The sequence below is a fragment of the Humulus lupulus genome, chromosome 3 (genome assembly GCF_963169125.1).
Source record: "Humulus lupulus chromosome 3, drHumLupu1.1, whole genome shotgun sequence".
In the NCBI taxonomy this organism is placed as follows: Eukaryota; Viridiplantae; Streptophyta; class Magnoliopsida; order Rosales; family Cannabaceae; genus Humulus; species Humulus lupulus.
In genome coordinates this window covers 50123360-50146265 of record NC_084795.1, presented here as the reverse complement: position 1 = coordinate 50146265, position 22906 = coordinate 50123360, and the positions used below count along the sequence as shown (strand labels likewise).

The following is a 22906-nucleotide window of genomic DNA, read 5'->3' as shown; positions in this document are numbered from 1 at the left end:
AAAAAAATCAGATTATTAATGTATGTTTTTATTGTATTTTTGTATTAATCATATTATGGTTTATGTTGATTTGTTTTGTAATATTATTTTAATAAATATTATGTTGTTCTAGTTATTCTAAGTTTGTTGTTTGGAGATTTTAAATTTTGGGATATGTCAAATTTAAGTTGTTATGTTGTAAAAATTAAAAAAAAAAACTATATATCTTATAATAAATGTTCTGGAATTTTCTGAGTGCAGGATTTAAATTTTTTTGAAATGATCGTATTAAACTGTTATGCTGTCAAATTTTTTGTGAAATTTTATTAAGTAAGGTCATTTTAATTTTTTTTTTGTTATATGTTATGTCAACATAATGAGAATTAAGATGAATATTATTTAATTTAGTTAATTAGTATTATTATAATTAATTGAAAATTATTAAAAAAATTAATTAGTATTTAATTAGAAGTTGATTTATTTTTTCTGTCCGGGTATGCTTATGATTGATGGTTGTTGACTACAACCATCAATTATAGGGATATCGGTACATAAATGATAAGTTTAAAATATAAATAATAAAATAATGAATGAAAAAGATTAATAAAATTTATCCAATTATTTAAAAAAATAAATTAGTCTAAAAGTTAAATAATAATTAATTTGTAAAATTATTATTATTACAAATTAAAAAATTATAAATACAGAATTAAATAAATAATCATTTATTTTTTAATTTTTAATTATTTTTAATTAATTTAATTAATTAAATAATAAAAGTTTGATATAACATTATCTAATTAAATAGTTTAATTTAATTTTTTTTTATTAAATAACAATATCTAATATTAAATAGTTATAAAATAGTTGAATATAGAAATTGATAATTATATTTAATAAAAGTTTGAAAAATTAGTAATAAATAATAATTTATTTTAAGAAAAATTATTAATTTGTTTATTAAATAATATTATCTAATATTAACTAGTATTAAATTATTTGGATATAGAAATTGATAATTTTATTTAATAAAAGTTTTAAAAATTAATAATGATTAATTAAATAAATAATAAATTATTTTAAGAAAAATTAGTAATTTGTTTATTAAATAACATTATCTAATATTAACTAGTATTAAATTCTTTGAATATAGAAATTGATAATTTTATTTAATAAAAGTTTTAAAAATTAATAATGATTATTTAAATAAATAATAAATTATTTTAAGAAAAATTATTAATTTTTTTATTAAATAATATTATATAATATTAACTAGTATTAAATTATTTTAATATAGAAATCGATAATTTTATTTAATAAATATTTTAAAAATTAATAATGATTAATTAAATAATAAATTATTTTAAGAAAATCATTAATTTATTTATTAAATAACATTATCTAATATTAACTACCAATTCACAAATTGAGTTGTGGTTTGACAGCCTTCTGCAACGGTATATACCATCACAACCTGAAGGTGGTATATCTTCTCAAAGTCCACCTCCTTGGTCGATGCCACAACAACAACAACAACAACAACATTTTCATTCACCTCAACAGAATTCTCCTAACATGTATGAAGGTACATCACAACAATTTTAGTACATGTATGGATGCTCCTCCCAGTTCCCTCCTATTTATTACCCCGGCGTCCCTGCAGGATCTCAAACATCGCATCCTAGGCATCGTGACTTTGGGGATTCATCACAGCAGCAACAACCGCAATAGAGATATGGTCAATTTGTGAGTTCGTCGCAGCAGTAGAGGTATGGTCAGTTTGAGAGTTTATTGCATCAGTCTCCCTCGGCACGACCATATACTCGACAATTTGGATCATCCTCGCAGTAGTCTCCACAACACAGTTTGCTTCACCACCATTGTCGCGCCCTAACGTTGGTGAAGATATTGACCTGAATGTTAATAAATATTTCTCCCCTGGTTGGCCCGATCCAAACAATAATTACATTTTTTAATTAAATTAAGACAATTGATATTTTATGATTAGTTTATATGTAATTAAATTAAGACAATTGATATTTTTATTATGTTAATTTTATGATTAGTTTATACGTAATTTTGTTTGATGAATATAAATTGTGTTATTAATAATTAATTTTAATTTATGTTAAATTTTATTATCTTTAAATAAGCATTATATGTATATTTATTATTAAATAAAATCAAACGAATTATTATATTTTAATATTATTAATTAATTATTGGCAGATTAATAGGGGCGGGACCTGCTGGTATTAAATGAGTCAAACGATGTTGACTATTATTTTACACTGGCGGAGTCCCGCCCCTATTAATCCACCGGTATTAATAAAATACTGGCGGGGTGTCAGTCCATCGGTAATATCCATAATCACCGGTCGATTATTACCGGCGAACCTCCGCCGGTAATATAAATTACTGACTAAATCTGCTATTATTACCGGCAGAAGCCTTCGCCAGTAATACTGTGTTCTATTGTAGTGCTCTAGCCTACATACACTCAGATCTTTGGGGTGCTTCTAGAGTTAAAGCTCTTGGTGGTGCAAGCTAATTTGTGAGCATCATAGACGATTATTCAAGGAAGGTTTGGGTCTTCTTGCTCAAGAGCAAAGACCAAGCATTCAGTACCTTTGTAAATTGGAAGATGCTAGTAGAGAATCAAACAGGAAAGAAGGTCAGAAAGTTAAGAACTGACAATGGATTAGAATATTGTTCCAAAGAATTTGATGATTTCTGTGTCAAAGAAGGCATTGCAAGGCATCATAAAATTGTTAGGACTCCCAACAGAATGGTCTCGTAGAAAGAATGAACAAAACACTCTTGGAAAGAGTGAGATCAAGCTAAATTGTGCTGGTTTGGAAAAACATTTATGGGGAGAGGCTATCAAGACAACTTGTTACTTAATCAACATGTGTCCCTCACCAGAATCAATTTTCTAACACCTCAAGAAAGATGGACAGCTAAAGCTCCTAATTGTGATCACTTGAAGGTGTTTGGATGCACTGCCTATGCTCACATTAGGTAGGACAAACTTCAACCAAGAGCTTTGAAGTGTATGTTTCTCGGATACCCTGATGGCATCAAGGGTTACAAACTCTGGTGCTTAGAACTCGGATACAAGAAATGCCTAATTAGCAGAGATGTGACATTCAATGAGATGGAAATGCCTATGAAACACAGTGCACAACAAGACTCAATCTCATAAACTAACGGTGATAGCATTCAACTTGAGGTGGAAAAGACTCACAGTGACACAAACTCAACAGAAGATTAGCAACAAAGCTTAGAAACTGAAACTGGACTTCTCAAAGTCAGCTAGATAACTATCAGTTGGCTAGAGATCGTGACTGAAGAGAAATACACCCTCCTGACAGATTCGGGTTTGCAGATATTGCAGACTTCACTGCCTTTGCTTTGACTGTAGCAAGTGAAATTGATAACTCAGAACCAACTACATACTCTGAAGCTGTCAACAGCAAAGAAAGCACAAAGTGGCTACCAGCTATACATGAGGAAATGGATTCATCAATGAAGAATTAGACTTGGACTTTGGTAGACAAACCAAATGGTCAAAGATTGGTAGGATGCAAGTGGATCTTCAGAAAGAAAGTAGGTTATTTTGGAGAAAATACAAGATATAAGGCAAGGCTGGTTGCTAAAGGCTTTACACAAAATGAAGGAATAAACTTCAATGATATCTTCTCACCAGTTGTAAAATAAACATCAATAAGGACTATCGTGTTTAAGGCTGCCACGTATGACTTATAAATTGAACAAATGGATGTTAGAACAACATTTCTACATGGAAATCTAGAAGAAAAGATCTATATGAGACAACCATAAGGCTTTGAAAGCAAAGATCCTAATCAGGTATGTCTATTAAACAAGTCTCTTTATGGTTTAAGAAAAGCTCCAAGACAATGGAATATTAGATTTGATGAATTCATGTCTAAGATCAAATATCATAAGAGTAAGTTTGATTCTTGTGTTTACTCAAATGGTTTATTTTTTTGTTGCCCTATGTTGATGATATACTCCTTATTGGAAAAGAAAAATAAGAAAATAATATACTAAAAGGACAGCTGAACAGTGAGTTTGAAATGAAGGGTCTTGGTGAAGCCAAGAAGATCTTTGGTATTGAAATTCAGAGGAAAAGGCCAGGAGGAATAACTATATCTTAGAAAAAATATATGAGTAAAGTTCTAGACAAATTCAACATGAAGAAAGCCAAATCAGTAAGTACTCCTTTAGCACCTCACTTCAAACTAACTAAAGACCAATTCCCAAAACAGAAGCTGAGAGAACCTACATGGATAATGTACCCTATGCTAGTGGGATTGAGAGCCTAATGTATGCGATGGTATGTACTCGACCTGATTTGGCTCAAGCAATGAGCATTGTTAGCAAGTTTATTTCTAACCCTGAAGAATCTCACTGGGAAGCTCTTAAATGGATTTTAAGATATGTCAAAGGCACTCTTGATGTTGGTTTAATCTATGATTCAAGGTTTACTAACAAAGATGAAGTGGCTGGTTATGTTGACTCTGATTATGCAGGATGTCTAGATACTCGAAGATCTACCACTGGTTATGTTTTTACAGCTCAAAATGGATGCATTAGTTGGAAAGCTACACAACAGAAAGTGGTTGCTCTGTCTTCAACCGAGGCAGAATACATGGCTACAACAGAGGCTATCAAGGAAGATATTTGGATTAAAGGATCGACAAAAGAGCTCGATTTCAACTATAAAAACCTCACTGTATATTGTGACAATTAGAGTGCTTTTCACTTGATGAAAAATCCTATGTTCCATGAACAGTCTAAACACATCGACATTAAACTTCACTTTATCAAAGATGTTATTGCCAGCAAAGAGGTTCCTGTAAAGAAAGTAAATACAAATGATAATCTTGCAAATATGTTCACTAAGTGTGTGACTCCAAACAAGTTTAGGCACTGCCTAAACTTGCTCTATATTGATACATGTTGACTTTGCCCTTAGGGGCTATGTGGGAACAACCATAAGCTTAGTTGGATCTTCTTCATGGACTTAAGCTAGCTGAACCAAAGGTGGATTTGTGGAGATTGTTTCAGTTAGTTAAGTCCTTACTAACTCAGCATATTATTATATTAAAAGGCTTCAATTAGTTATAGTTGGCAGACACTTGTGATACTTGCCCATCTGTATATTGCAGTCAAAACAGCTCACTAAAGTCAAGTTTTTCTTTTGTATTCGATTGTATCAGAAAAGAGAGTTCTTCTGTTGTATTTTGTATCTTTGAGTTTCCTAATTTGAAACTAAAGGCTTGTAAGGAGCGAATCTCCATTGTTGTAACATTGTTGTAGCATTGACCTTGATAAATAAAGACTGCAAGCCAATACTTGGCTGTTCCCCGGTGGAGTAGACTAGAGTTCAAAACTCTAGATTGAACCATGTAAGTTCTAATTGTTCATTTACTTTTCTGTACGTTGTTTTCTATTCTTGTTCAGTGATGTACCTAATTTGGTGTTCTTGTTTGTTGTGGCTATTACCACAGAAATATTTTACAAAATACATGGTCCAAAAATTTATTTGTCAAAACTTAAGGTCCAAACTAGGGGTGAACATTTGACCTGAAAAACCTGCAAACCCGACCCGAACAACCTGAATTTTTGCAAAACCCATCAAATTCAGGTGAAATTGAATCCAAACCCGACATGGTTCGGGTCGGGTTCGGATTTTGAAATTAAGGGCACACGGGTTCGGATGTTACCCGAACCCAAACATAATTAACAAAAATTAATTTTCGAAAAAATTAATGCTTTTTTTAAAAAAAATTACCAAGACCCAATTTGTAAAAAATCAACATTACCAAACTAACAACAAAGTTAAACAAAAATGTGAAAAGTAAAAAAGAAAATTAAAAAATTGTAAAAAAAAATGGTATTTCTGAATTTTTTTTTACCAAGGCCCATTTTCGGCCCAAAGTCCATTTTTGGACCAATCCCACCCAAAACTTGACCAAACTCGAAACCTGAAATCACCCAAAACCCGAAAATTTCGGACCGGATTCGATACCACTTTCCTTCACCCGAAACTCGCAAACCCGAACTCGATGCATCCAAAACCCGAAAACTCGACCCGTGTGCACCCGTAGTCTAAACAGATAATTGGACAAAACACAGAATACAAAAAGTTATAAACCTTTAAACAAATTTGACATGCTCTTAATCAACTTTCAATTATATACAAATTAAATACATGAAAATATCTATATCTATATCTTTATATTTAAAAAAAAAAACATAATATATACTAATCCAAAGAGTGGCTAAGAGAGTATATACTTTGATTCTCTTATTATGAAAATTACGTTAAACATGCCTATATGTACATAAATGTAATAGTTATGTATATATATAGATGAATATTAATTAAAGCAAAAACGATGTCTAATTTTTATTTATATATGATATTATAATTTAATTTAGAGGTTCAAATCATATGCCGAAGTGTACATTAAATATAGTATTAAGCCATAAACTAATTGTACACACGTATACGATATACCCCATGAAAATAAGTTGCCTATAAAAAAAATAAGATCATCAACAAATGTCTTAGCTATATATATATAGTTTATGGACTGGTCTTGTTCCCTTTAAATCATTCAAATCTCAATGGTGGTTTCGGATACAGCTACAGTAGTACTAGAAGTACTATATATAAGTATATGGCTTCTTACATGTCAATGTCTCCCTCGATCAAATCATTAAAATTATATGAAGAGAGGGAGTGTTGGAGCTGCAGATGAGGAGTCGAGCACTTCGAAGCAGTAGTCGTTCCTCAATTGACTGGGATTATGATTATTATTCTGATGAGCGTTAAATTTTGGCTCACGAGCTTCATCATCATCTTTGACATTATTATTAGTATTATGATAACCATAAGGTTGATCTGGCTGCTGCAAAGGAGCTGTAGTACTATCCATGCTCATGGTGAGGTCTAGGTTTAAATCAGGCAACCGGTGATGATCACGATGAGCAGAACATGTCGAGATGTACTCCTGATTATCTTCCAAGCAACTTGCGGCGTCCGATATCTCGTGATGATCGCCGCCGCCGTTTTCGCGGTGCGGTTTGGCCGGAGGAACTCGGTCGTTTTTAGAGCTTTTAACGACGGCCGATGAAGTAGTAGTTGTGGTTGTACGTATATCATTTTTATTATTATGATGAAGAGTTAGCTGGGGACGAGGGGCAGTAGTAGTAGTAGTAGTGGTGGTGGCTGTGTGAGTTAAGCGGTGGTTATTGGGATCAATGCCCATGTTTATGAGCTTTCTCCTTAGATGAGAGTTCCAATAGTTCTTTATCTCGTTGTCCGTACGTCCAGGCAATCTTCCAGCAATTAGTGACCACCTATAATTATTAAAAATTATTTCAGTTAACTTTTATAATAATAATAAAAATAACTTTATATAATCATTGCAGGTACATTTACGTATATTATTTGCAGATGAGTTGGGAATGAATATTTAGTGCAGTTTATAATTTACAGCGCATAAAAATACCACGTACGTCCAAAAACGAACTATATATACATTGTTAAAATCATATATATATATATTCTATTCTACAACACTCGTATATAAATGCATGCATGTCTAAAATATTAAAACAGAACACAACAAACTAAGAGGGATCGTTGATTAATTACTAATGTTGTATGTGTCATTTGATATATAATGTGTGGTATTGTCGACAACTGTTTATCAAGATTATTACATCTAATATTGTTTAATTTTAGGCATCCTTTACCTTTACAACAGATGTTGGGCATATTAACAAATAATACTGAATTTAGTGTCATCTGATCATTATATATTGGGTTAAAGTACTATATACATTATTCTTATTCTTGCCATTTTTGTCTTTCCTAATTAATAAAATTGTAATTTATAATTATTAGGAATTGGAGTTTTATAGATTACTATGCACATATATATATAATTTGTCTAATCTTTCTTTCCAAGTGATGCCTAGTATAGCTTATAATAGTACTTGTCTACCAAAGAATATTTATAATGTACATCTTGTTGCTTATGAAACTAAATTTGTGTTTTTGAAGTTATGTAAGAAATGAACCTAGCTAGCTACTTTTTGTTTTATAGGGATTTTCTACTAATTGGCATTTTTGTTTATGTTCATATATATATATATGTAATTGGAAAGCCATATGCTAACTATAATACTAAATACGGAAGTGATCACGGGACTTCTATTGCATATATACATATATATATTTATATATATGCTTGTTTGGATCTAGAATTAAGGTTTTGTTGACATAGTTAAAACACGTCACTAGAGTTATGGTATCACTCCACTCTATCAAAATATCTCTCTTTATATATGTTTCTTAAATATATATATATATATATAGATGTATATAAATATAAAAGCTTTTTAATAACACTATATTGTGTCAACATCTTAATAAATATATATGATATATACGAGAACCACAAATTTTTTACCGTGCGTTACTTTGGGAAACGCCTGTACATTTTTAAGTTTCTTTACATATATATACATTTTATTAAAAGACTTTATCTTAATAAATGTACGAGTTACCCTCATCACATAGCTTTTATTGGGTTTTGATTTTTTAAATGAGCTACTTTTCTTTGTTAGGTGAAGCTTATTCACTCTTTTTTTTTTTTTTGCCATTAACTAAAAGGTTAATTATCACCAAAGATTTTATCTTGAAGCCTTTTTTGTTTGAATTTTGTTATTTTGAAATGATTTATTCTGCACTTTCTTAATTAACACTCGTGTTGTATGTTATTTGCAACCTCTTTCAATAATTATTATTAGTTTTTCTTTCTGTCATCAATTTATGCAGTACGTACTGAATTTGAAGCCATCAACTTATCAAAAGTTAACTTTTGTATTCTATTTTTTTTCCAGGAAGAATAAAGCATATATTGAGTTTTTTTAATTTTTTTTATATGATGAATTTTAAATTAAATTTATATAACCATCATATACATCAATATATAGTGATACATGATACATCATTCGCATTAATTCTCATAAATTATTATATAGTAATTTTGTTTAGTTTAAATCTTGTTAGATTAAGAATTAAAGGGCTTAATTAAAATAGAGAAATTTATATATAATAAGGGTTCGTAGATATAAATTAGAAAAAATAAAAATAAAAATACCGGTTGCCTAGGAGTGCATGGAGTTTAATGATGAGATCTTCTTCATCTTCAGCAAAGTTGCCTCTTTTAAGGTCTGGACGCAGATAATTAATCCATCTTAGCCGACAACTTTTTCCACATCGAAGCAAGCCTGAACATATATAAAACCAAAATTAATTATATATTTAATTAACAATATAATTATTACATATATGCATGATTAATTAGTTGATAATTAGTATATATTAATCATTATATATATATATATATAAATATACCTGCAGCCTTGGGAAGGGTTCGCCAGCAACCCTCGCCGTGTTTGTTGATGTAATCAATAAGCTTCTGGTCCTCTTGTATGGACCAAGCTCCTTTGTTTATGTCTTGCTTATCACAACAAGGTTTTCTCATTCTATGATCTGATGATATATAGCTATACCTATATACGTACTTATAAGAAATTTTGATACTTATTATAAGCTAGCTAGTTTATTTCAATAAATCTAATAAGGTATATATAACTATATATATATGAATTGAACACTGCTATTGTATTGATTTGATGAATAAACTGAGAAAGAGAAAGGAAAAAAACTATGAACAGAATAAAATCAGAGGAGCACAGCAGGTATAAATATTGGTGTGGCTTTGAAAAAAAGATAATTTTTTATTTTATTTTATTTAAAAAAAAAGAAGGTTTGACTTTGGACTTGGACCGGTTGTTTTGGCCATGCATGACTAGGGTGCGTGGTTGCTGGGATGGGAAGTATAGAATGCTACTTGTTGTATTTCACAACGTCGTTGGTGTATGGTGTTAGTTGCCCCATTAGTAAATCTCTCTCTCTCTCTCTCTCTCATCTTCCCAACTATTTGACTATTCAGCTTTTTTTACTTATATATATAATTGCTAAAAAGATCGTTCTTTTATAATCTGATTACGAGGCTCATCATGATCACATTGGTCAACCATTAAAAGAATGGACGCTGATGATGATTTTATTGATCATTAGTTACATGCATTTGATGATTATTAAAAAGAAAATGGATCAAATATTATTAAGAGCAAAATTATACTATTGGAAGATTGAAGAAAATCAGCTAGAGAGAGAGAGCTCTCCCACCATGAGAGAGATGTATATGCACTCTGTATATATATATATATATATATCTAGCAATACATGTTTACACGTACGTTGACTGATAGTTCTATATATGATTCAATGCCATCCATTAAGTAGTACTAAATTGTATTTATTATATATAAATTATTGGCTACTGCATTTATTTCGTTTTTTTTAACGCAAATTTGGCTTCTCAAAATTTCTAAATCTAGGCGATCAAGACAACATATTCGTGAGACATAAATTGCCACATATATATCGAAACAACTAGTGATCAATGTGGAGGCACTCGTATTTATGTATGTTTTGTGCATATATTTAGTTTGATTGATTTTTTTAATTGCTTTTTCAATTTTTTGTGTTAAAATCTGAATTTTATTTTATTTAAAAAAATTGAATTTAATAATTTCAAAAAGAAAAAAATATTTTTTATATTTTTATTAGAATTTAATATATGAAAATTATTTGTATTAATTATTATTATGTTAATTTTGATTTAGGTAAAAAATTTAATTAGGTATTATTATTTTAATTGTATTTATTATGTTAATTTATTGAATATGTTGTGTTAGTATTATATAATTAGAAATATCTATAAAAATATGTATGTATATCAGTTTTAAATTATTATTTTTTATTATTTTAATTGATTTATGCATTTGTTTAGAATTTAATGGATTATTTGAATTGCTATCGGTTGGTTTGACCGAATTATAGTATATTTTAATTAACCCAATATATCCTAATGCAATTCCAGCCCAAATAAAAAAAAATATATTTAATCTGTCCAATGATTTTTGGCGGTTTGGTCAAGTTAACCCGCTCAAACCGATCTTCAATGTTTTCTTTTTTTATTTCATTTTTCCTAATCAAATTCAATAAACTAAGAGTATAGTGTCTATCTTTCAAGCTTAAAAATATCATTCTAAATTCATTATTAAAAATATAAGGTTTCATTCTTTTTTTTTAAAATAATATAATTTATGTAATATTATATAATATATATAACCACTACAAAAAAATTAGTATTACCGGCGGAGGATTCCGCCGGTAATAAATGGTGTGTCCGCCGGTAATATATATTACTGGGGGAAGTCCCCTGGTAATATATATTACCGGCGGAAGTCCCCCGGTAAAGGCCTGCTGGTAATAATCGGTCGGTATTAACACAATTATCGACCGACTGACACACCCGCCGGTATTATATTAATACCGGCGGATTAATGGAGGCGGGACTCAGCCGGTAATGTATAACACTATCAACCTTGTTTGACTCGTTTGATACCAGCGGGTTCCGCCTCTATTAATCCGTCGATAATAAAATATAATAATTAATTTTATTTTATTTCTTAATAAATATACATATAATATTTATTTAAAAATAATAATATTTAACATAAATTATAATTAATAACACAATTAATATTCATCAAACAAAAATAGCATTATAATTAATCATAAAATTTCGTTACACAACAGAAAAATAAAAGAAGGTAATAAAACTAATAAAATAAAGTCTAAGAAATTTAACTCCTTCGGTTGAAAATCTCATCAATATAATAAAATTCCCAACTTTAAAAAGTTAGAATAAAACCCTAACAGAGAAAAAAGAACTAAATAAAAATCAAACCAACCCAAAGCAAACATCTAAATACTAAAACGAGATTAAAGAAAGAAAAAGTGCAAAGCTGATGAATGAATCAAAGTGCCCACTTAATCGTAACATAGCATAAGACTCTTTGGAAGTCCACGACTGATTTGAGCCTACACTTCGCCAGGCCCTTCGCCTTCGCCAAGCTCTGCCACTGTCAAACCCCACCGATGCATCTATAAAGCAAGAAAAACGAAAGAGTGAGGGTGAGAACGAGAGCATGATTGAGCGAGAGGGATTGAGAAATAAACAATAGAAGGGTCGTCAGCTTTGAGATCAAGAGAAAGATGATAGGGTTATTTTTCATTTATGGGCTTGGGGCTTTTTTTCATTTACTTTTTTTGGCCAACAGTGCAGGCAAATACCTCGGGAACTACAGGGAGAGATGAGTTGGAAGCTATACTTGATATGCTTTCGAACATGTCCTCATCGGATCTATCATCACCAATGCACATCACAAAGTCTACTGGCTTCCCTTCATTGATCATCATAGAAAGAACTTTGTCTGCAACGAGTCCTTTAGTAATTCCCTGCATTTTCATAAAGAGAGAGAAGTAAGACCCCCATGGCCATGGAATAAAGAAGTACTCAAAGAGAAAAATATGATGAGAAAGAGCTTGTTCGAACCTGTGGCTTTACTTCAACTATCTGCTGTCCCCTCTTAACAACTACAGATTCATTTGCAAGGACATTTTCGAGATGATCTAACAGTTCCATAGCCTGGCAAGATCCAAAATAAGGATCAGCATCTTGATGGTGCCATACCAAGGCACTCTCCTTGGGATCTATATAAGATCCATCAGTTGCTTCTGTATACAATTTCATCACATTTTCTGCAATTTGTTTCTATTCAACGTCTGCGGCTAAGGGACTCGTTTCCCAATCGAATTTTGTACTCCCTCTATAAGAATAAAAACCATTATATAACATTATTACCGGTAGGGACCCGCCGGTATTAATATTCACCCGCCGATAATACACTATTACCGGCGGGTCCCGCTGCTATCACCATAACCCGCCGGTAATATCCCCGCTGCTAATGTCATTACCGGCGGATATAGACCCGTCACTAATGTTATTAGCGGCGGGTATTCCACCGATAATTATGAAAAATACCCGCCGCTAATAAATTTGAAACCGTTCCCGAGCATTGTATTAGCAGCGGACAATCCGCTGCTAATAATGGGAAGTCCACCGCTAATAAAAAAATTTAATTTTTTATTTTCATTTCCCCATTATTAGCGGCGGACCCAGTACTCCGTCGCTAATACCCTGTACATTACCTCCGCTGGTAATATTTCCGCCTCTAAAAACTCTTTTTCTTGTAGTGAACTCTTATTTGATTTATGTGGGTTATTCAGGTTACATTTGGCGGGTTGTAATATTTTCCAATCCATCCAATTATTAGATTGGGTGGTTTGAGTTTTTACTGGGATATTTGAGTTGTGTTTTTTGTTAGTTTATTCGGTTTGGTTTGGGTGGTTTGCAAATTTTTTTGAACAACCCCAGGAATTACATTGGAAATTGCAAAGAGGTATGTTAACTCTGAATTTTTCAATTTTTAAATTGTGTACAAATTTTAAAGTAAATTGTATAAATTTTGTGGAGTTTAATATCCTAAATTTTCATCCATAGCGAAGTAAGCTTTGAAAATTTATGTTGCAGTGATGACCGAAGGATGCAAATTTGTGTGTCATAGTGAAGTAGGTTTTGATAAAATTTTTTGTTATGGTGATATAAAGGAGAAAACTTGTCTTTTTTAATTGAAATTAGTGATTTTGCGTATATCACTAAATTATTATATGTTTATTTTGTGTTGTTGTTTGTATTTTTTTTTTTAAATTGGAGACTACATGGATAAAAAATGGATGCTAACTGATAAGTTGTAATTAGAATATAGAAATGGATAGAGTTATTATTGAAAGTCAATTTGGATAATGTCCAAAAATCCAAATTCTATTTCTTGCCCTTATCTTATGTGTGAAAATATAGGAACGATGACAATTGCTAGGGTAAGAGTGCACTTATATTTCAATGGAATTGATAAAAATTATAAAGTTTGGTATTGGCATGGAAAGTGTAACGTCCCAAATAAATTACCTAATAAGGCTTAGGGCCTTGATTAGGGGGCCAGGAAGGATGACAAATTATGGAAAATTATGTGTTTATGTGATATATATGTGTATCATTATATGATCACGTGAGTTATATTATAATATAACTTGATATGCATGTTTAGGTGTATTAAATATGCATGTGGGCCCATTTATGATTAAAAGTGTAATTTGGCCTGTTATGGGTATATTTAGCACATATGTGATATATGTGTGAGACCACATTATTATGTTGATATATTTGGGTTACTCGGCACGAGGCGATCCTAGAGATCAAGTTAGCGGGAAAGTCACAACGAGACCAATATTTGACTCGGGGTGAGTCAATAAGTATTTTGGGTATTTAGTACATTACCAGGTTATTGGGTAATGTGAATAAATATTTGAGGATATATTTGGAGTTAGTAAGATCATGAGGGAATTATGAGGATTTTGACTATTTTACCCTTGGGGATGTTTTTGGGGTACCCCGAGCCTTGGGATATGCTTAAGGTTATTTAAGCTCGAAGTAACCTATCAGAAACAAAATACATTTAATATTCTCTCTCTCTTTCTCTCCCGTTCTCTCATTTGATGTCATTAGCATTTTCGAGGGAAACTCGAGTTTTAGGGCTTGGATTCAAGCAAGGTTAAAGTCATAACGATTCTAGGGAAGATTAAAAGCTTAACAACCCGAGGAATTTAGCTGGAAAATAACATAATCAAAGGTAATCCAAGCTTTAAGTTTTGAGTTTCTTAAGTTTGATTGGATTTTTGTGTTTTAATGAGTTTTAATCCGAAGGAAAGTCAGGTTTTGTTGCACGGGATGTACCATTGATGTTTTGGGATTGAATTGTGGGTTTGGTTTGGTTTTGGGATGAGTTTTGGAGGATTTGAATTAGAGAAAAGCTGGATTCGCGGGGTCGTGTCGAGGCCCTGTTCTTGGGCTCCGCGACCCTCATGAACCCAGGGGCCTGGACAGTTTCTTGAACTGCTATCGTATCGCGGTGCCTATGGGCTGCATCGCAGCCCATGTTCAGTGTAGTTTGGGGTTGGGCTCTCTGGTTGTGTGAGCTGCGACTCTAAATATTGGGGGTGCCACGACCCTATTTGGGTGCGCTGCGACGCAATTGAGAGTTTTTGGCCAATGAAGGTTTTGAGTGCGGGAACTCAAACCTTAGGACACTGAATCGATTCCACTACCCAGTTTAGTTGGATTTGACATCCCGGAGGCCAGGAATCGGTCCAGAAGCCTTTATTTACTCGTTATTGACGGGATTCTACATTATGGTTGTGACTAGGTTATCGCTAGGGGCTCGGGATCAGGATCGTGCTCGAGGGTCGTTCATTCGTAACCTGTACTTGGATCAAAGGTAAGAAAACTGCACCCAGTATGTGATATGTGTGATTATGGCTTGGCTCGAATTGTTAAACATGAATATGAATAGGGCATGAATGCCTGAGAATGTGCATGGTTATGATTATGCTTTGGTTTGTTGATTAAGCATGTTGAATGCTTTGTAATTGGATATTTGATATATGATATATGCTAGTATGAATTATTTGATTGAGAAAATCATTGATTTATAAGTCAAGGGCGGCAATAGCGTGCTAAGCGTTGGTCGTTTTGGTTAGGCTAACAAGGAGCGCATCATACGCTTGTTCGACCTAGTGGTCGTGGAAAATTCAGCACCAGGTACGCTGGGCCAGCTCCAAGGCTGGTTATATAGAGGATAGGGCAATGGGCCCCGGGGTGACTTATTAGTCCCATATCCTAGGGCTGGGCCCCAGACATTGATTTATGAGTTAAGAACGACATCAGCACGCTGAGTGCTGGTCGAAAAGCATTGGCTTATAAGTCAAGGATGACAATAACTTTGAGCGCTAGTTGAAAAACATTGACTTATAAGTCAAGGACGAAAATAACGTTGAGCGCTGGTCGAAAAGCATTGACTTATTAGTCAAGGGCGGAAATAGTGCACTGAGCGTTGGTTAATATGGTTATGCCTAATCAAGAGCGTAACATACGCTTGACTGACCAATTGGTCGTGGGAAACAAAAACGCCAGGTACGCTGGGCCAACTCCAAGCCTGGTTATACAGAGGATAGGGCAAAGGGCCCCGGGGTGACTCATTAGTCCCATATCCTAGGGCGTTGAGCCCCAGTATGATTCATTAATCATGTATTTTGGGCAACGGTCCTCGGTATGATTCATTGATCATTTATCTTGGGCTATTGGCCCCGTATGACACTGTAGTCATTTATATGAATGATATGCATGCATGAGTAGGATTATTACTCTAGGCATGCCTATTATGATTTGGTAATCTATTATTAACTGCTTATGAGCATGTTTAAGTTTTCTTGTTGAGTCTTGGCTCATAGGTGCAATATGGTGCAGGTAAGGGGAGAAGAAAGCTGGACCATCCTTGAGTTGGAGAGCTTAGGTAACAATGTGTACATATGCGGCTGCTCAACCACCACGACCGGGGTTTCTCAGAGGAACTAGGATCAAACACTATTTTGCTGCTTAGGTCACCTGGTTGTAACTTTTTAATTGTAATTAACCTTTTTGAATGTAGTTTGGGATCCCATGTACGGAAGTAGACGTTTTTAGTGAAATGGTTGTACCTTTTGACCAAAAAAATTTAACCCTAAACTCTTAATTACGTTTAGCTACATGGTTATGGCCAAATGACTCGTTTAGCGAGTTTAACACCATTTTAAATACACAATGTAATGGTCCCTGAGTAGCAGGGCATTATAGGGAGGTACTTTCCGTTACTCATATTCATAAATGATTAATAAAGTGCAGTGTATTAGGCAATGACCATAATGATAATTTAGATGATATAACTGATGATGTATATTATGGATCAGAAGTAGACTTAACTTAGTTTGATTCCCTTCTAAATTATGCCAATAAATGAATTTGCCCAAGTTGCAAAAAATTTACATAATTATTAGTGCTGCTTAAATTATATAATTTCAAAGAAAAATACAGTAAGAATGACATAAGTTTTACAAAGTAACTAGGTTTTTTTAGGTGACTTGTCTCCTAAAGATAATGAGATGTCAAATTCATTTTATGAGAAAACTCTACGTTTATTAAGCATGCAATATGAAATAGTATATGCTTGTATAGTTATATTTTATACTATATTGGAAAGAACTGGTAGATGTGAGTTCGTGTCCTACATGTGGTTAGTCCGAGATAGAAATTTTTTTATGGAAGTAGAGGAAGGAATACTGGCAAAGGTTTTTATAGTATATTATACCTATTCCTTATTTGATTCGATTATATCGAAATGTCAAACATGCTAAACATCTGACATGACACACAATGAGATAATTGAGGACGATAAACTAGACATCCAATTGACTCAGTAGCTTGGAAGAAACTAGTCTAGAAATGACCTTCATTCGACGATGAGCCTAGGTATATTTTTCTAGGTAGTCTTTCTGCTAACGGTATTAATCCTCGTAATTCTCTCAATAGTAAGTATAGCTGTTGACATGTTGTGCTAGTAATCTATAATCTACCGCTATAGTTGTGTAGTAAGAGAAAGTTTACCTCACTGCATTATTGACATCAGGTTCAAAACAATCTGGTAATGACAGTGACATATGCCTAGTTCCTCTTATAGATGATGTATCTAAGTTCATTTGGTAAGATAAGTAAAATAATGCAGGCGAGATTACTTAATATGTGTAACGCCCTAATTTTATGAGACGTTAATTGACTCATACAATAAATAATTTTGAAATAAAACATCTTTTATTATAAAGAAATCAAACGTGAATAACAACCTAAATGTTTAAAAAGAAAGAAAACTTTGGAGTTTCATAAATATCATTTAAACAAATAAAATCCATCATTTGACTTCATAATGAGACTCATAACATCATTCAAAATCAGAATAAAACATATCTTAAAATTGAATAGAAAACATTAAAACTTCCAAGTAGGCTCGACCCCTAATGGTCGCGGTATCCATGACATGTACGCCCTTCGCCGAAACTCTCCAACTCATTGCCCTATAACCGTTTTCTTGCCTGTACCTGCAGTACAGAGTACCCTTGAGCCAAGACCTAGCAAGAAGAGTTGTGTAGGATACAACCCCTCTTAAGTCTTATCCAAGAGCATAACTCAATTAAAAACAACATAGATAATTAATCATAAATATAACATAAACAACATGTCACATCTGTAGTAAAATATACATAGTGCATTGAAGCACATAAGAACATAAGCATACATTTCCAACATACCATAAGCATGCTAATTTGTAACATAGACATGCATTTAAGAGCATAAGCATGTCAAGCAAAATATCACACATACATGTACCAACATAATTAACATTTAACATAAACTACTTAAAACGTGTAACATTCACTAGCATAACCATACATCAACCATAGGTAAATGAACATAAAAATTATACCATTAAGAGTAAGTCAAGCGTACACCCTGTGTACAAGTTTCCACTCTTCTTACCTTAAGTCCAAGTAGCAACAATAATTTAGTTCCCTGCAAGTATCCTTACCGAGCCTTAGTCACAGCATATAAATATTTACTTTAAAAAAACTTATAACTCAACCCAATATCATGCAATTAATCTTGCTCTTTATAATACCCAAACCACTCTAAAGTGTCTTTAAGAAAGTCCTAAAAATGTCCCCATGAAGTTAGGGAGGAAGTCCCAGATGAACCCCATGTGAAACAACTTCAAAACGGCCTAAAAACGACCAAAAAGGACCATGTCAAAATCAAGCGCGACGACCTTAATATGGGCGTTGGAGCCCTTATTTTTCCCAGTTTCTTAGCATTTTGGGCATTCTGGGTGCCTACACGCGCTCCTTTTGCGCCGCGGCGCTGGTTCGAAAACCAGACGCTGATTGAACTTCGATTGGTCCTATCTCCCTCAATATAAATATGTTTTTGACGATTCTTTTTGGGGTTTTCTCGTCTTGAATCCCTTATTACTTGAAGGAATAAATGCCGTTACTCATAAACGTATAAAACTCAAAAAAATTATTCACATAATCATATTTCAAATCATAACATAGTCAAATAGACCATAATCATGTATTTACATAAAATTACCAAAATACCCCTTACTAACGGAATCATATATTATAACTATCCCCTCCTAAAATTAAATTTTGTCCTCGAAATTTACCTGAACAATTTTGGGCATTGCTCGAACATAACCGATTCCAACTCCCATGTTTCTTCTTCTACAAAACCATTCCTCCAAAGAACCTTAACAGACCCGATCGTCTTATTCCGTAACACTTCTTCCCTCTTATCAAGAATCTTCATTGGTTTTTCCTTGTAAGAAAGGTCTTCTTGTGCATTCAACATCTCATAACTAAGAATATGACATGGGTCCAAGACGTACTTACATAACATGGACACATGAAAAGCATTGTGCAATCCTGCTAGCATTGGAGGCATGGCTAACTTATAAGCCACTTGCCCAATTCTCTCCAAAATCTCGAATGGTCCAACAAATCAAGGACTTAACTTTCCTTTCTTGCCAAATATTTTGTCGATCCATAGGTGAAACGCGGAAGAATACATAATCTTCAACTTGGAACTCGACATGCCTACGTTTAGGATCAACATAACTCTTTTGTCGATCCTGTGAAGTAATCATGCGAGCTCTTATCTTGGCAATAACTTCGTTCACTTCTCATACCACTTCTGGGCCTAAATACTTACTTTCTCCCATTTCATCCCAATGAAGTGGCAATCTACACTTTTTTCCGTAGAGCATCTCTTACGGTGCCACCCCAATAGTTGACTGATAACTATTATTATACGGGAACTCTATCATTAGAAGGTACTTGCTCCATGATACATTAAAATCCAATACACACGATCTAAGAATGTCTTCCAGAATCTATATTTTTCTTTCATCTTGTTCATCTGTTTGAGGATAGAATGTCGTACTGAACTTCAACTTAGTACCCATCATAATCTGTAATCCTTCCCATAACTTGCATGTGAAATTCGGGTCCTTATCCGAAATTGTGGACTTTGGTACTCCATGAAGTCTCACAATTTCCTATACATAAAGCTCCGCATACTGCTCTGCTATATACACTATTCTGACAAGTATAAAGTGTCGATTTCGTGAATCTGTCAATGATCACCCATATCGAATTATATTGCTTTGTGGTCTTAGGTAATCCCTGTTGGGGGAGAATGAGATTAAACCACCACAATATCTATATTCTATACAAAAGAATGGTTGACAGACACCAAATAAAGATTGAGAAACGTGATGCAAACCCTAGTTCCAGAACAATCTTCTTCAACCTTGTTGAAACATCAAAACCCGAGGAGAACCACCACTTTGATCCTTTTCCTTCTTCAAATGCAAAAAAACACAAAACCAAGGCTTATACACGATTTGTACCACTATCCTAATTCTCTATTTCCTAGCCACCATTGATCCTTGAGGACTTTTCTAAGAGGAAATGAGGATTGAGATTGAACAAGCCTTAAACTCACAAAGTTAACCACTTTCTTTATGAGTTTCTTGGATAAACCTAGAGATTCTTGAAAGCTAGAGAGAGATTGGAGAGAGTGATCAAATCTTCCAAAACTCTATGGTGACGTTTTTATAGTGTAGGCACCGCCATTAGGTCTAACTAATAGGATTAGAGATAATTAACAAGTCATTTGGAGCTTATTTACGTAACCTGTATGGACGCGACAGGAGATGTATCGCCTGCATGCAGGCGATGCATCGCCTGTTGGGACTTTTGAAGCCATTCGCATTTAGGCGATGCTATGCCACTTAAGGGACGACGCATTGCCACCCCCTCTGACTTTTGACCCCTCCAATGGTCCTAAAATTTCTCCAAATGTTGTCAAACTTTTTGGGGATCCTTAGATACCTCTATGTACTACTTTTAACCTAAAATCACATTTTTAAAGTGCCTACAATTGAAACTCAAAGTTCACATCTACACTATGTGAAATTCACTAAGTGTTTATACCTAGTTTGTATTTTAACACTTATCCTCTGTATTTAACTAATCATAACATTCCCTAACTTGGTTAAATACAAGCTTCAATCTCTGGCTCAAATGGTTTTGATGTATAATGTAAAGTGCCTTTCGACTTGAACTTTTCCTTAGTGAAAATACCACAAAGTCTTATCGAAATCATTGGTAGTTTAAAAGCTTGAACCAAGTATTCCTTATGATAAAACCAGTAATGCCTCACACACATCCACTAGATCTTTTTTTTTTCCCACTTTCTCACTTTAGGACTCATATGGCCATGTGCTCATCCCTTCATGAACTTTCCGGGGAGAAACTCCAACTCCCATGAGAGGGGGCACCACCTCTAAGTTCACGCAGGTAATGTTCTTACAACATCTTTTCTACCTTTAGAGATGCTTGTTGCACTCAAATGAACTTTATTAAAAGCTCTAGGCTTAACCCTTACTCGGTAGAAACCGACACTTACCATCTCGGATTGAACTCAACATAAGTTTTAGTATTGAAACCATTAATTTACCAATGACTTGTTCTTACCCATTGAACACTTTTCCTTGATGTATACAAGTTTGGAGTTGGGTTGCCATTATTGGTGAATCTATTATTCTAGGAGTTTCAGTCCCATCCCTTTTGAAGTGGAACTTACCAACCTTCTCATAAGATGTTTTGTAAATGAATATACTAAGTTCTCACTTATTTTGACATATGAGATCAATATGATTCCAACTTGAATCAATTGTCTCACATATTCATGTCTTAGACTAATATTTCTAGACTTTCCATTATACACATTATTATATGCTCTAGAAAGTGTGGATTGACTATCACAATGTATTGAAATTTTTGATACCATATTTGCGGTAAAAGGGATATCTAACATGAGATCCCTAAGCCACTCAACCTCTTTGCTGGTTGTTGCTAAAGCTATAAACTCTGCTTCCTTGGTTGAGTGTGATATACAATTTTGCTTCTTGGAGCCCCAAGATATTTCACCTCCTTCAAGAGTAAACACCTAATCGGGGGTGGAGAGATTACCTCCAACTCCTAATATCCAACTAGCATTGGAATTGTATAGTGACGACTATACTCTTTGGTACCGTTAAGGTAACTAAGAACTCTCTCAATGGCTTTCCGATGCTTGATACTTGGATTACTAGTAAACTTGCTAAATTTACTAATTGCATATGCAATATTCGCTCTTGTGCAATGAGTGGCGTACATTAGCCTTCCTATTGCACTTGCATATTCCAATTGAGCCACTACTCTTACTTCATTATGTTCAAACTTCATGTTTGAATCGAATAGTGTGTATACCTCTTTGATTATGAGATAACTAAATTTATCGAGCACTTTCTCAAAGTAGTGGGTTTGACTCAACACAAGACCCCCAATATTCCTTCTAATTTTGATACCTAGAATGGTATTCACATCTCCAAGACCTTTCATTTTAAAGGCAGAAGATAGAAACCTCTTCGTTTCTATTATTCCTCTCATGTCATTACTCAAAATCAACATATCATCTACATATAGACACACTAATATGACATAGTCATCACAAGTCTTAGAGTATAAGAAATTGTCTGCATTGTTGTGTATAAATATATTAGAAATAATGACTTTATCAAACTTCTCATGCCATTTTTTTGGAGCTTGTTTCAAACCATATAATGATTTGACAAGTCTACACACTTTATATTCATTTTCTTGAAAAACAAAATCCTCTAGTTGTTCCATATAGACCTCCTCCTTGAGATCCCCATTTAGGAATGTCGTTTTAACATCCATTTGGTGAACATAAATGCTATATATATATATATATATATGATAAGGAAAATATCAATCTTATGGAAGTAGTTC

At 33.3% G+C, this 22906-nt stretch overlaps 3 protein-coding genes across 3 annotated transcripts; 1 reads left to right on the top strand and 2 right to left on the bottom strand.

The window, feature by feature from the left end:
• The first annotated feature begins 4288 nt into the window (after positions 1–4288).
• On the top strand, positions 4289–4756 carry LOC133824117 (secreted RxLR effector protein 161-like). The gene has a single exon (XM_062256984.1). It carries the CDS (start codon positions 4289–4291, stop codon positions 4754–4756), a length of 468 nt encoding a protein of 155 aa, XP_062112968.1.
• A 1637-nt stretch (positions 4757–6393) lies between these two features.
• On the bottom strand, positions 6394–9774 carry LOC133822672 (transcription factor MYB8-like). Its single transcript, XM_062255081.1, has 3 exons — positions 9443–9774; positions 9186–9315; positions 6394–7374 (listed from the first exon to the last, which is right to left on the bottom strand). The coding sequence occupies exons 1-3, from the start codon at positions 9570–9572 to the stop codon at positions 6738–6740; spliced, it is 897 nt and encodes a 298-aa protein (XP_062111065.1). The 5' UTR covers positions 9573–9774; the 3' UTR covers positions 6394–6737.
• Positions 9775–11800: 2026 nt separating this feature from the next.
• On the bottom strand, positions 11801–12809 carry LOC133822673 (probable alpha,alpha-trehalose-phosphate synthase [UDP-forming] 9). Its single transcript, XM_062255082.1, has 3 exons — positions 12561–12809; positions 12299–12463; positions 11801–12109 (listed from the first exon to the last, which is right to left on the bottom strand). The coding sequence occupies exons 1-3, from the start codon at positions 12756–12758 to the stop codon at positions 12047–12049; spliced, it is 426 nt and encodes a 141-aa protein (XP_062111066.1). The 5' UTR covers positions 12759–12809; the 3' UTR covers positions 11801–12046.
• Positions 12810–22906: the final 10097 nt, after the last annotated feature.

What these genes read in the sequence shown, in the direction of transcription:
- LOC133824117 (XM_062256984.1), top strand. Translation starts at nt 4,289, where the DNA reads ATGGATAATGTACCCTATGCTAGTGGGATTGAGAGCCTAATGTATGCG.
- LOC133822672 (XM_062255081.1), bottom strand. Translation starts at nt 9,572, where the DNA reads ATGAGAAAACCTTGTTGTGATAAGCAAGACATAAACAAAGGAGCTTGG. An exon ending in AACCCTTCCCAAGGCTGCAG is followed by an intron (nt 9,316 to 9,442) that starts GTATATTTATAT and finishes ATATATGTTCAG; the next exon opens with GCTTGCTTCGATGTGGAAAA. An exon ending in CATGCACTCCTAGGCAACCG is followed by an intron (nt 7,375 to 9,185) that starts GTATTTTTATTT and finishes TAATAATTATAG; the next exon opens with GTGGTCACTAATTGCTGGAA.
- LOC133822673 (XM_062255082.1), bottom strand. Translation starts at nt 12,758, where the DNA reads ATGAAATTGTATACAGAAGCAACTGATGGATCTTATATAGATCCCAAG. An exon ending in TAGTTGAAGTAAAGCCACAG is followed by an intron (nt 12,464 to 12,560) that starts GTTCGAACAAGC and finishes ATGAAAATGCAG; the next exon opens with GGAATTACTAAAGGACTCGT. An exon ending in CTCTCCCTGTAGTTCCCGAG is followed by an intron (nt 12,110 to 12,298) that starts GTATTTGCCTGC and finishes CTTGCTTTATAG; the next exon opens with ATGCATCGGTGGGGTTTGAC.